The 11,486-nt window shown below is 42.8% G+C and overlaps 1 protein-coding gene across 7 annotated transcripts in view; it reads left to right on the top strand.

Annotated features, from left to right (window-relative positions):
* The first annotated feature begins 1,997 nt into the window (after positions 1–1,997).
* Positions 1,998–11,486, top strand: part of RAPGEF6 (Rap guanine nucleotide exchange factor 6) — a 183,410-nt gene continuing 173,921 nt past the window's right edge. For all 7 annotated transcript variants that reach the window (XR_008392901.1, XM_053672746.1, XM_053672745.1 and 4 more), the window contains exon 1: positions 1,998–2,264. Coding sequence is in view for 6 of the 7 variants with exons in the window: in XM_053672746.1 (XP_053528721.1) it covers positions 2,196–2,264 (69 nt within the window). In the remaining variant the exon portion in view is untranslated. The remainder of the gene's footprint in view (positions 2,265–11,486) is intronic.

Below are 11,486 nucleotides of genomic sequence, written 5' to 3'. Positions count from 1 at the left end.
AATCAAACTGACCTTTCGGTTTGCAGGAAGTCGCCCAACACACTGAGCCAAAGTGAGCCACACTCAGAATATATCACAAAATGGACTTATTATCTCAGGGTAAATCAAGTTTCAGCTTTACTACTACTTTTGTCCAAAGGGGTTTCCCAATTTATACATAACTGGCAGTTCGCGAGAGTTGCTGTGGCTCCACATCTTTTTGAATACTTAGATGTATTTCCGAATAGTAACTAATGGAAAAAAATTGGCATTAAAAACTATCCAATTCTTCAGACTTAAAGATTGCTTTAGAGAAGTCACTTTCCAGAGGTAAAGTAACAAATAACAAGCGTTGTTGTGCAGGCAGCATCTTAAGTGCTTCAAGTGAAGCACATAATCTTCAGGCAATCCCAAAGCCATAGGTCCTTTACTATTCCCATCTTAGAGTTAAAAAAACTGAAGTTCAGGGGTATTAAATAACTTCACTAAAGTAACCAAAAATGGCCTTAAAGACAGAGATCCAGGTGTTTGTCCCTATTGTCCCACCTAACAGTCGTGCTTTATTTACTTACCCCTTTCGACTATTGATGTGCCTCTGGCAACTGAGCTGTGAAGAATTGGAAGGGATAACCTTTATGATCTTAGATCTTTGAGAGGGTATGTTGATGCACACACAGAAAACAATGAAAATGGGTCTTGCAATTTGTCATCTTCCACAATCATTTGCCTTCTAGAATGGCTGAGCCACAACTGCCCTAGTAAGGTTTCTGGCCAATTCTCAAAAAAGAAATGTGCTAAGATTATGTTGTAAACTTGATTTGAGCAAGCCTAACGACCAACGGAAAAAACCCTTAACGACCTCATTACCAGGTCTCAGAAATGGTACATGTTGCAGCTCGGACTCTCCTTTCCCTTTTGTTACCATGAAATATAATTTTAATTCTTACCATCTTATTAAAAAACTGAATAACATCATGATCATAAATCTGCGGTGAGTTATGATAACTGGTGTTTAAGATGTACCTGGATGTGGTACACAGCCCTCCGGGAGCTTAAAATTCAGTGGAAAGGACATGCCTATGGAGGGCTCCAAAGCAAGCGTGTAAGTAGTGCTGCCCTTCTGGGCGGTAATGAGATCGAGTGAGGACTGATCCAGAAGGATGGATTCTGGAATTATGTCAATGAGCTTATGCTGGAATCAGCCTCTGCAGGTGTATGGAGGCACCAGAGTGGTCTGTTTTTTTTTTTTTTTTTTTTTTTACCAATGGACCAGTTTCTTGGGAAACAGACTCAGCTCTACAATGTAGTGCAAAAGCAGTCACTCTCGAGTCCAGGCAGCAGCCCAAAGCCAGCAGCCCTGGCTGCCTAACGGTGGGACGAAGGGAGGGCTACCCTAGGCCCTGGTTCTGTGAACGCAGACTGGCTTTGCGAACCAGCGGTAATGGCTGGCGGCACGGAGACCGCCCATCGCTGCTAGGTCACGAAGCTGTGATTTCTCTGCTCTGACCTCAGGACGTCAGTCTTGGGCAGGGCATTAACTTCATGATGGAGCTCTTCTACAGGAGAATCGTTTTATCGGAAGACACTGGGAAGAGCCTGCCTGAACCTGCTTGCCAAATGGCGACTTCCCTTCCGCGATTTCTCCAAGGGCGGGGCGTTGGCCCGGGCTGGGCCACGCCCGGAGCTTCCGGATTTGGGTACAACCACCTCTCCACCTAAAACAACTTCGCCACAGTTTTGCCCCAACTTGCTATTTTTGCTCAGTCCCTCACGGCACCTTTCTGGGCTCTCCGCCGGAAGCTGGAGCCGCCGAAACCTCACCTCTGAAGCCGATCCAGTGAGGGGTTTAGGGGAGGTACAGCGAAGTTTTTAAATTTCACGAAGAGGGGTTGCCAGAGGCCTAACTGTACCTCCCCAGTTCTTACGTCAACGCGGAGACACGCCCTTGGGCGTTCGTTTGCGTGAGCACGCGGTGCTGCGCCTGCGCACTCGCGGCCCCCCCCCCCCGCCCCGGGCTGGCTTCTCTCTGGCCAGTCGCGCGTGGGCTGAGGCCCTGGGCGGGCGTTGCGAAGGGTTGTTTCCTTGAGTCCGGTACGCCGCGGGCCGGGGTTTCCTTCCGCGGGGACGAAGGGGTGCAGACCCCCAAACTAGGGTGAATGGCCTGTCGCAAGTGCTGCTAAGGGTAGGGTGGGGTGCACGGGGCCCGGGGTGCGACCATGAACTCGCCCGTGGACCCCGGCGCTAGGCAAGCGCTGAAGAAGAAGCCGCCGGAGCGGACCCCGGAGGTAAGGCGGGCCGACCGGGCATGTTTCCCGCTGTCCTTCGGGCGTTTACCCCTGTCCAGCTGAAATCTGCGGCAACTGTCCTCTTGCCGGAGTTTCACACCTGCTGCCAGAGTATCTGTTCTCTGTGTCCCCCGACCCCGGCCCCTTCTCGCGGGCGGGTGACGACCTCCTTTCCTGCTAGGGATGCCGCCTTTCTCTCACACCCGTCCTTGCCGGTGACTTCCCAGTGTTTTCGATAAGAAAGCACCATTTACTAAATCGTAGTTTTTCTCAGGGTAAAATGTGGGTCTTTGAGCGAGATTACCTGTAGGTAGGTAGAGTGAAAAGTGAAGTAGAAATTGTAAGTGAAGTGAAACAGCCATGTTATTAAGAACTTCTCTTACTTAAGGTCTCTGAAATACTGTACAAATGCTTAAAAAATAGAGTTTTCAAAATCGCTTGCAAACTTTGCATCCAGTCAGAGGATGAATTTTGGTGGAGGACGATGCTTAAAGATCAGCTCTGGAGGTACTTTTTCACACTGTCATTGGGAAATTTTACAGTATTTTGTCCTTGCATCCGAAACTTGCTGTATTGGGTTAGCAGTAATGGCATCAGCTTAAATGATTTTCATTTAACCTAAACTTTAGGTCCTAAAGGCTAACTTTCAGGTTCATAACTAAAACCTGTTAACGTTGTATGTCCTTTAGAATTCGAAGGGGTTTTTTTTTGGGGGGGGGGGCAGGTTTTTCTTGATTTGGAGAAGTTTCTATAATATTGTATGTTTCCTAAATCAGAAAGCAAAAACTAAAAACAGTGTGAATGGATTGCTGGAATGTCTTATATATAGTTGCAAGAAATGAAGTTAAAAGCTTTGATTAATTCTTCCTAAATCACATTTTAGTCTTTCAGATTAATAGGTTTTTGCATAGTAGGTCCTAGTAATCTTGGGCTGATCTTTTGTACCAACGTTATTAAAGCCCTAATTGTAGCCTTGATGGTTAAAACTTCATAGTTAGAGATCCTAATCTTTGCATGGAAACAGGCAAATACTGCCACTGTCCAGTGTCCTTTTTTAAGAACCTGCTTTTATACTCCCATGTGTTTTAATTTCCCTGTGATGATTCTTGAAGTAATTGTGAGCTAGTTGAAAGCGTTCACCTGCAACAGGTGAATCTTCCATAGTTTTTATATCATTAGAAAGTCATGCAAGGCTTGCAATGTTTAATGTTAGTTTTACTTTTAAATATTACTTATGATACACTCACATTGTAATGGGAACATCCTACCTCTTTTTTAATAGGAGAATTAACCTAGTTTGAAATTGCCTATTTTTGAGCCTCACACAATTTTCTAAACCGTTCACAATGTTGGCCATTGTGTGCCTCTGTAGAAGTTTTTTTTTTTTTTTTTTTTTTTTTACTGGAACAGCAGCATGGTTTAAGGGACTACTAAACAACTGCCTGCAGTACAGGGACTAGACATCTTGCTACGTAGTCTGTTAACTGCTTAATTCATTGGAAATACTTTTGAATGAGCATAGAATTTGGGGTATGACAGTCTGAATAAAGTGGTTACCTGAATCCTAGTGCTAATTTATATGTGATAAATAATTTGATGAACTTCTCAGAAGTTCATTTTTATTTTCACAAAATCCTTATTCATTTAGTGGACACTTAAGGGTCTAATATAAATACATTCATTCCACAGTTATTTATTGAATGCTTACCATTTTAAGGGGCTATTCTGTGGACTAGGATGTCTCAGTAAACAAAGCACATCTGCCCTAGTGGTGCTTACATTCTAATAGAAAGGGAAGGGGAGAAGGCAGATATATACAGTAAACAAGTTACATAATATGTCAGCTGATAATTGCTTTTAAAAAAAGGCAGAATAAAGGGATTGGAAGCAAGGGGCAAGGGCTGGGTTGCAGTTTAAGTAAGATGGTCAGTGTTCTGGTAGAGATGACTTTTAATTAAAGGCTTGCTGCATGTAGAGTTAGCCATGGGGCAGTGTGGGGAAAGAGCTTTCTAGGTAGAGAGAATAGTCATTGCAGAGGCCCCAAGATGAGAACATGTCTGGTGCACCGGGGGCATAGCAAGGAGCTCTGAGTGCAGAAGAGTGAACAAGGGTGAGAATAGTAAGAGGCGTATCGTGTAGGATTTTCTAAATCATTGTGAATTCTTTGACTTTTATTTTGAGTGAAAGAGGGAACTGCCGAAAGGTTTGAAGCAGAAACGAGATATTATCATACCTTTTAAAGAGACCCCTTGCTGGGTTGAGAAGAGACTATATGGGAACAGGGGTAGAAAGAAGCAGGGACATGAGCTGAGAGGCTGTCACATTAAAGCAGAAAGAGATGACTGTAGTGACTCAGATTAAAGTGGTAGTAATGCAGGTGGCAAGAAGTAGTCAATTGTGGAAGTATTTTGACGGTTTAGCCAATGTGATTTGCTCATGGGTTGGATATGCACTTTAAGGGAAAAAGAAAAATTAAGCATGGTTTCAAGGTTTTGGGCCTGAAATAACTGGAGTATTGGAATTACCATCAAAGGGAGTTTGAACTTCCATCAGATAGATGGCAAAAGCTGCAGAAGGAGTAGGTCTTGGTAGGGAAGATCAGAAATTCAGTTTTGAACATGTCATGTTTGAAATGTCTGTTAGAAGTCTTGAGGAAGGAGTTGCAAATACAAATTTGTATTTCTAGAGAGAAGGCTTGACTGAAGATAGACATTTTATATTCATTAGCTTATAGGTATTATTTAAAGTCCAGGAGTTTATAGGACTTTAAAGTTGTAGGACTTTTTTAAAGTCCATGAGGCCAGATGAAACTACCAAGGTAGTGAGTATATGTAGAAAACAGAAGAGGGCCGGGACATTGCCCTGAGGCACTTGATCATTACAGAGGGGAGAGAGCAGAAACCAGCAAAGAATGACCCTGGAAGTAAGTGGTGCAATAGAAGAAAAACGAGAGTGGTGTCCTGGAAGCCAAGCAAATCAAGTGTATGATGGAAGGGGATATCATTCATTCATTCATTCATTCATTCATTCATTCATTCATTCATTCAGCTTATTGTTCCTTGAATACCCACCATGTGCAGAGAACTCTGAAAAAAAATGCAAATAAGAATCAGTGTCTTAAAATCTTGTAATCAGATGTTTGTATCATATCATTAATGAGGAAAGAACTCTTCTGTTTGTTTCTAGGACAAAATGAATGGTCCCTTTATTTTGAACCATCTGTTGTCCTTATGTGAAACTGTCAACTCAAGCATAATCCTTGCGAGCCAGACACTGGGCATGGAAATGTGTTGTAAAGTATGCCATTTAGAGCTACGTTCTAACACAGTTTTTACTTTTCTGGCCATTTCTCCTACATTGTAGCTTCAGCCTCCACAGCACATTGCCTTTCTTGAGCTAGTTCTTTGATTTCCTTTTCCACTTTGCAAAGATTTTTTTTAGTGAACAATTTCAGACTTAAATACTCTGTGGGAAGCCTAGGGCTGTGAAACGACAAAAGCTGTTAAGGCATTTGTTTTCAAAATTGAGACCTTGAATTTCCCTGTTCCTCAACTCAGTGCTCAGCACTGTTCCTTCTCTACAACCTTTCTTCCTCAGAGTGAGTGCCTTATCTCTCTTGTGATTCAGTTCCCTTTCTGAGTGCTTAAAACCATGTTTTGCACATATTAAGTGATCAATAAATATATTAAAAGAAAATTTAGAATTAACTTTATAAACTACTTATATTAAAAAGATACTACTTTCTGTTCATTAGAACGGCTCATTTGGTACATCTGTGTAGTCTCGTTCAGCCACTTGGCTTCAGTTAATTTTTGTAGGCTGACACCTGGGACTAGATAGGCCCTCTCACCTCCCATCCCCGTTAATGTGCTTCACATCCATATCCCTAACTGCTAAATTGTCTCTGGATTCTTCAGTCACTAGTTCTAAATAGACCAGGGCTGTCAAACTCATTTTCGCCAGGGGCCGCATCAGTCTCCCAGTTGCCTTCAGAGGGCTGAATGTAATTTCAACTCCTTGACAGTTAAGGAGTAGTTACATTCATATAGCCTTAAAATTATTTTGGCCCTTTGAAGGCAACCTCTAGGCTGATGTGGCCCCTGGTGAAAATGAGTTTGACACCCCCAAAATAGAAGCCATTGTCATTCCTCTTCCTCAGTATTCTGTGACTGTCCAGGTTGCTCAGTCTAGAAATTTGGGTTTTTACTCTTGATTCCTCCTGCTGTCTTTCTCTCTATGTCCAACTGGCCACTAAACTTTGCTGATTTTATATCCTGAATCTCTACTACTTTTTTCCCAGCTCTTCTACCCTAGATCAGGCCCTTGTATCACTTTAACCCTGGATTTTTTGCTTGAGTAATTTATTGTCATTGCTAAAGTGACCTTTCCAATACTCATGTTCTGCTCTTGCTCAGATTTTAATTATTTCCCACTGCCTGATAGGTTAGCAATATAAGTTATCATATAAATTATTTTGGGGGAATAAAAGAGGTACTATTAATACTTGTGCCATTGATAGAATAACAGATTAAAAAGGGATTCTCTCAGGTAAAGTGACATGTATGCTTCCCTTGCCCAGATGATAACATTGTTATCTATTCATTTAACAAGTGATATGTCAGACAAAATAGAAGCCAAGGTTGTAGAAAGAGATTGGACATGGTCCCTGTTCCTCAGAAACTTAGGAGACAGACATAGAAACATCATTAAACTTTAAAGGTTATCAGTGACGAAGGTATGAATTGAGCACTTTGAAACTTCAGGTGGGGAAAGGAAAGTTTTCTTGGAAAAGCATTAAATTGGTTGGTAAATATCCTGAAGAGCTGAATGATACCCAGAGTGGAGGCCATTCCACGCAGGAAGCCACAGGAGCAAAGGCACTAATGTTGGCCAGCCAGGTCCGTTTGTAGAAAGAGAAGCCAGTGGGGCTGGTATCATCTCCAAAGGAACACAAACTGGTTTTTTGGATGGGGTAAGTGAAAAAAATCTTAGATATCCCGGTGGTTTGTGGTACTCTGAAACTAACTGCTACCTGCCAAAGTTTTATTCCTTACACTTAATTGGGGGTGGGCAAAAAGCGGGGGATGTCTAAAAATGCTCTTCGTGAGGGTTGTGATAATGAAAGAAGGTTGCAAACACTGGCTATTGTAGGGGGCAGTGGTGGGGGGTGGAACATGGTATTGAATGTTAAATGTTGAAGCTGGATATACTGGAAGGATTGGATCATGTCAGGGATTTGGACTCAACTTGATAAATAAAGGAGAATGCTTGGAGGGTTTAAAGCCTAGAAATCAGAGCAGTTTTACAAAGATTACTCTGTGGGTATTGTTGAAAATATGTGGGCTACACTAGAGGAAGGGTGGCTTATAGGTAGGTTGAACATATAACATTTTGTCTAAACCACGATACTTTTCTGTGTGCAAGGTAAAACGATTAATGATTTATATCAGGATAACAGGGGAACCAGGAGGTACGGGGTCCTGGTCACAGGAAACCAAAGTAGTTCAGGTACAGTGTGAGGTAGCAGTAACATATGAGGGAGTGGGATGGAGACGGATTGGAATGGGAGGGTCTGCCTTCCACCAGACTTTTTTTTTTTTAACTCTGAAATGGACTGTATTACACATACAGTAAAGTCCACATGCCCTGTGGATTTTTACAAATATATTCAGCTACCACCCAAACCACGATACGTACATATATATAACCAGCACTCCAGAAACTACACCCTTGCCCCTCCCAGTCAATGCCTTTTTCAATCTTACCCCATAAATTTGCTCTGCCTGCTGGTGAACTTCATTTGTGTAGAATCACACTGTGTGTATGTTACTGGCAACCAAGAGGACTGTGAAAGTACCACTTTTTTTTAACATTTTAATCTTCGGATTGGACTTTGAGCCTCATTTATATCCTGACTCACCCTTCAAACCGACCTTTGGATTGTCTACCTCACTCTGTTGAGGCCTCCTCTTGGGGCAACTGCCTCTCAGCCCCAGAGATGGTACAGTTCGGCCAAGATACACCCTGTCCTTAGGTTCCTCCCAAGCCTCTGTGGTAGTGCTGGGACAAGTCTTGCAAAACCTTCCCATCTTTTGCTTGTGATCAGACTTGGACTGAATGCAAACACAGTTTAGATCTGTGATTCGGGTCACTGTGTGTGTAAGAGTACATTATGAAGAAGCAGAGGAGCAGAATTAGGGGGGGAGGAGAACTCAGTTTTGGAAGGGGGTTGAGACTTCCTACAGGAGACACAGACAGAGATGTTCTGTAAGCATTTGGAGCTTCAGATCAAACCAGGCTGTGAGTCTGAGTTGGTCCTAGAGTCTCAGGCATATGGGTTATGCCATTGATATCATGGTGATGTCATGGGGCTGGTAGGAACGCCCAGGGTGAAAAGCAGAGTGAGAATAGAAGGCCAGGTCCCTTTGTGTGCTTTAATATGCAAGGGATGGGGGAAGGAAAAGAATGCTGCAAAAGAGAATGAAAAGAGATTGTTACACAGGTAGGAGGAGAACAGACAGGGGCCCATTTCAAAGAGAAATCCCTAATCGTTAATGTCAGACACTCTAAGAGTTCAAGAAAAATGAGAGCTGTTAAATTATTTGGATTGCTTCCATCAGAATGGTTTCAGCGGGCTGATTAATACAGAGCCAAATTGCAGCGGATTGAAGAGAGATTATATAAGACCCAAGAAAGTGAAGGCAGCAGGTGTGCTGTGCTGTTTGTCAATATATTTCTGATCGGAAAAGGGGAAAGATAAGTCCTCCATGGTTTCCTGCCTGGTACTCTAGCCTTATCCCTCACCCCCAAACACATGCATTTGTAACTGCCTATAAATATCCTAACACAGTACTTTTCAGTCTAAGCTTATGTGTATTTCTCAACCTTGGTAATTTTTTTTAATGCGCAGGCCCATCCTTGGTGTGTGTGTGTGTGTGTTAATGCTCAGAATTAGAACATTCTGAAATGGAGTACTAAGTACTGGTATTTATAGAAAGACCCATAAGTCCAGTATATAGAAAGGTGAGAAGCACTGTCCATTATGCCATATTTTCCTGTTTCTGTGATCTATATAGGATGAGAAAGTATGTGTACAGCCCTTGAATTTTACATTTGGACCGTAAATCTGGGCGTTACCACTGAGAATTTGAGTGACACTAGGCAAGTTACCTAACTTCTCTGAGGCTGAATAACTTCTGGGGATTGTCGTGTGGGCTAAATCAGGTAACATACGTAAAATATTTAGCAGGGTGCCTGTCATAATAAACACTCGATAAGTGGTAGCCATACATACTGGCTTGCTACATCCTCTGGCTTGGGAAATTCGGGTTCCCCACTGAAGTATCAGCCCAGTGCTCATCTGCAAACTTGGGCCTCCTTCCTGCCTCACGTCTCCACCCCCCAGCTGGTGTTCCCAGGATATGTTTGCCTTCCTCTGCCATAGTGGTTACCATATTGCGTTGTGGTCCCTCACATGTTTGTCTGTCTGTCTGTCTGTCAAGCCTTTTGAGGATATGACTGTGTCCCAATTCCCATCATGCAACACTTGGTACATAGTAAGTATTCAAATATTTGTAGAGTAAAGAAAAGGAATATGCAAAGTACTGTTCCCCTACCCTTCTAAGTAGTGACTTCTATTGATCTGCTATTTGAAGTGCTGGGGTGAAAAGATTGATGAACTTTGGCATAGTGGCAACATTTGCTATTAGTATCCTCTTATTAAAATACAGATAAAGTACAGTGACCAGAAACCTGGTTTTACCTGGCAGTTCTTTGCAGATAATACCGATAGAGGAAACTTAGTCACACCTTGAAACAGGAAGTCCTCTTTTTCTATGGCTTTAAAACACATTTGCCAGAAACTTCACAGAGCAAAATAAATGCCAGTTGTGACTTTTCATGTTTTCTTTCTTAAGACTTTATTTTTAGAGAGGGGGGCAAGGAGGGAGAAACAGGGAGAGAGACATCGATGTGAGGAACATCAATGGGTTGCCTCTCTTAGATGCTCCAACTGGGGACCGAAGCCACAGTCCAGGCAGGTGCCCTGACCTGGGATCAAACTGGCGACCCTTTGTGCTTTGTAAAATGATGCCCAACCAACTGAGCCACACTGGTCAGGGTGACTTCATTTTTTTAAAAAAAGGTTTTATTTACTTTTAGAGAAAGAGAGAGGAACATCAGTGTGCAAGAGAAACATCTATTGGTTGCTTCTCACACACCCTGAACCAAGGACCTGGCCAGAAACCCAGGCCCGTGCCCTGACCAGAAGTCAAACTGGCAGCCTTCCAGTTCGCAGGTCAGCGCTCAGTCCACTGAGCCACACCAGCCAGAGTGACTTTGTGTTTTTAATGAGATGACTTAAAGCTTTTGTTGGGCAAAAATTTCATGCTCAGCTAGGTGCTAATATAACTGCCTTTTTACAATCACAAAAAGGTGTTTTTTTAAAACTAGCTCATTTTTGTTACCAAAAGTTAAAGAGGGAGATAAAATTGACAGAATGTAAAATTTAGGGTTCTTGTAATTATTTATTTCACTTGTAGAAGTTTTTAAATAATTGTCACAATACCTTGCATTGAGAGACATTTTTGAATGAGTCACTGTGTACACGTCTGAAGGTGGCAGCACAGAAATTCTGCCATTCTTTTCCACAGCAAGTGCACACCCTTGGAAAGTAAGAGCTTACTTATGCTTCTGGGGCCCTTGACCATTGTTTGCAAACTCAGCTGAATGGAGAGGGAGGTGAGATCTGCATAGGGCGTTGGTTAGGCAGCTTCTCCTCTAGGCACCTCTTTTTACGTGTGTTGGAGATTCCCAGCTTGAGAAAAGAACTGTGGCCATCAGAGTTCAGACACCATAAGATTTATTTCTGAGAGACAAGGAGCTTCCCTAAGAGAGAATTCTGCAAAGAGGAGGAGCAGCAGGCGTGGCAAGATTTCCTGTGTGACAGAGTCCTGTTGTTTTGGAGGATGGAGTGATTGTGATCTCTATAACATTGTGGTTATCATTTGGCTTCACATTAGACCAGCCTATGTAAACTGAAGTCTGGCTGTAAATAAAATCTGAATGAGCCACTTTGTTAAGAACTTGAGGTGGTGGAGGCACAGCAGCCCTTATTGGATGCTTCTTTACTACCAGACGTTCTTCACTACTTCGCCACTTCCAGCTTTGGCAGCTGGAAGGCTTCAGGCTCTGGCATATGGTGGAGATAGGCCCTCAGTGGAC

This window comes from Artibeus jamaicensis, unplaced genomic scaffold (assembly GCF_021234435.1).
Source record: "Artibeus jamaicensis isolate MK-2021 breed Jamaican fruit bat unplaced genomic scaffold, CSHL_Jam_final contig_786, whole genome shotgun sequence".
In the NCBI taxonomy this organism is placed as follows: domain Eukaryota; kingdom Metazoa; phylum Chordata; class Mammalia; order Chiroptera; family Phyllostomidae; genus Artibeus; species Artibeus jamaicensis.
Note: the sequence above shows the minus strand (reverse complement) of the source record. Positions and strands in the feature narration are given on the sequence as shown.